General features: G+C 33.9%; 1 protein-coding gene across 5 annotated transcripts in view; it reads right to left on the bottom strand.

Moving 5' to 3' along the window:
- The window catches only part of LOC104805520 (mediator of RNA polymerase II transcription subunit 15a-like), a 4,368-nt gene extending 3,803 nt beyond the window's left edge, over positions 1-565 (bottom strand). For 2 of the 5 annotated variants that reach the window (XM_010530117.1, XM_010530115.2), the window contains exons 1-2: positions 264-541; positions 113-171 (exon numbers count right to left, since the gene is read on the bottom strand). In XM_010530117.1, the coding sequence (XP_010528419.1) occupies positions 113-171; positions 264-428 (224 nt within the window). In that variant the 5' untranslated portion in view covers positions 429-541. Of the gene's footprint in view, positions 1-112; positions 243-263 lie in introns of those variants that run through there. The other 3 variants (XM_010530118.1, XM_010530119.1, XM_010530120.1) reach the window with 3 other exon arrangements.
- Between the last annotated feature and the right edge of the window lie 844 nt (positions 566-1,409).

The following is a 1,409-nucleotide window of genomic DNA, read 5'->3' on the forward strand; positions in this document are numbered from 1 at the left end:
TTCCGATCCAAAACGGATAAATCAAGCGAAAGAAGAACAGAAAAGATTCAATCTTTCAGCGTAAACAATCATCAGAAGCATAGCAAGATCAAAGTTATGGAGAATCACTAACCGAGTCGCTGTTAAATAAAACCCTAAGATTTGAAACGTGTATGATGATTCCCGCTCAACCTGAGAAAAAAGAAAGAGGATTTCAGTATTTACACAGTTTTTTTTTACCTAGTATTTACACAGTTCCTGCGGGAAAAAAAGACGAAACCCACGTTTGATTCTAGGGAAAACGAAATTCCGGGAAAAACTTTTCTCGGGAAACAAACACCGATCAATGTCCAAGTTGGGGAGAAAAACCCCAAACTCCAAAATCCAAATTGAGCGAAACCCACGAGTAAAAATTCAAGAGCAAAGCACCCACAAGAAGTATTGCCCATCCCGCGGAAATCGCGGAAGAAATTTCGAAGATTACAAGGGATAGGAACCGAGAAATATGGTGAAGATCGCGAGAATCAAGACCAACCTAAATCATCAGAAAAAAAGGAAAGAGAAGCGCGACAAGATGTACTCGTAAACTAGAGTAGAGGTGACATATACACCTGCATGCGCGTGTACATAACTATATATAGTCTCCTCTTTCCTTTTTTTAAAAAATTTAAAGGTTCTAAGATATTATTTATCGCTTCCGAAAAAAAAAATCTGTAACAATTGAATTTAAAGGCTCCAGGTCATTAAGCCAGGCCCATTGAATACATACTGGACGGCCTACAAATCGTTTATGATATTACGATAATAAAGTCGGCCCATTAAAAGGCCCATTAAACGCCATGACAAAATCTACGCTGTTTTAGCCTGTTGTTGGGCCTTTGCTCTCAAGCCCAACCTAAGGTATTCTTGCAGGTTATTTAACAGGAAATTAAACCTCGAAAACAATCTATATTACATTTTTATGGAATTATTTCAATTTCGTTCCACTTCAGGCAGCTCTGTGTTTGTATTTACGTTTCAGTTAAGAATTATACTGAAATATATATATATATATATATATATATATATTATATTAACGAAGAAGAAACCAAAGGCAAATCACCATCTACTATAATCCAAAAGATTTCTCATTACATGTGCTACATAAAATAAGAAACTTTCAAGAAAATAAGAAAAATAATGATAATTGTTTTTTAGCAAATATGCTATTAAAAAAAGTTCTAGCTCATTTATCTATAGAAATATGTGATATAACATTTTTCTAAACTTCTCACGTGAAGTATTATTGGATAACCTGTATATATATATATATTAATTAGTGCTATTCAAAATTATAGAACTATGCATGGTACGATCATGGGCATCAAGCTGCCAATCACATTTTACGAAATAATGAGATATCCCAATTTTATAAAACAATTCATTGTTGT

Source organism: Tarenaya hassleriana, unplaced genomic scaffold (assembly GCF_000463585.1).
Source record: "Tarenaya hassleriana unplaced genomic scaffold, ASM46358v1 Cleome11, whole genome shotgun sequence".
In the NCBI taxonomy this organism is placed as follows: Eukaryota; Viridiplantae; Streptophyta; class Magnoliopsida; order Brassicales; family Cleomaceae; genus Tarenaya; species Tarenaya hassleriana.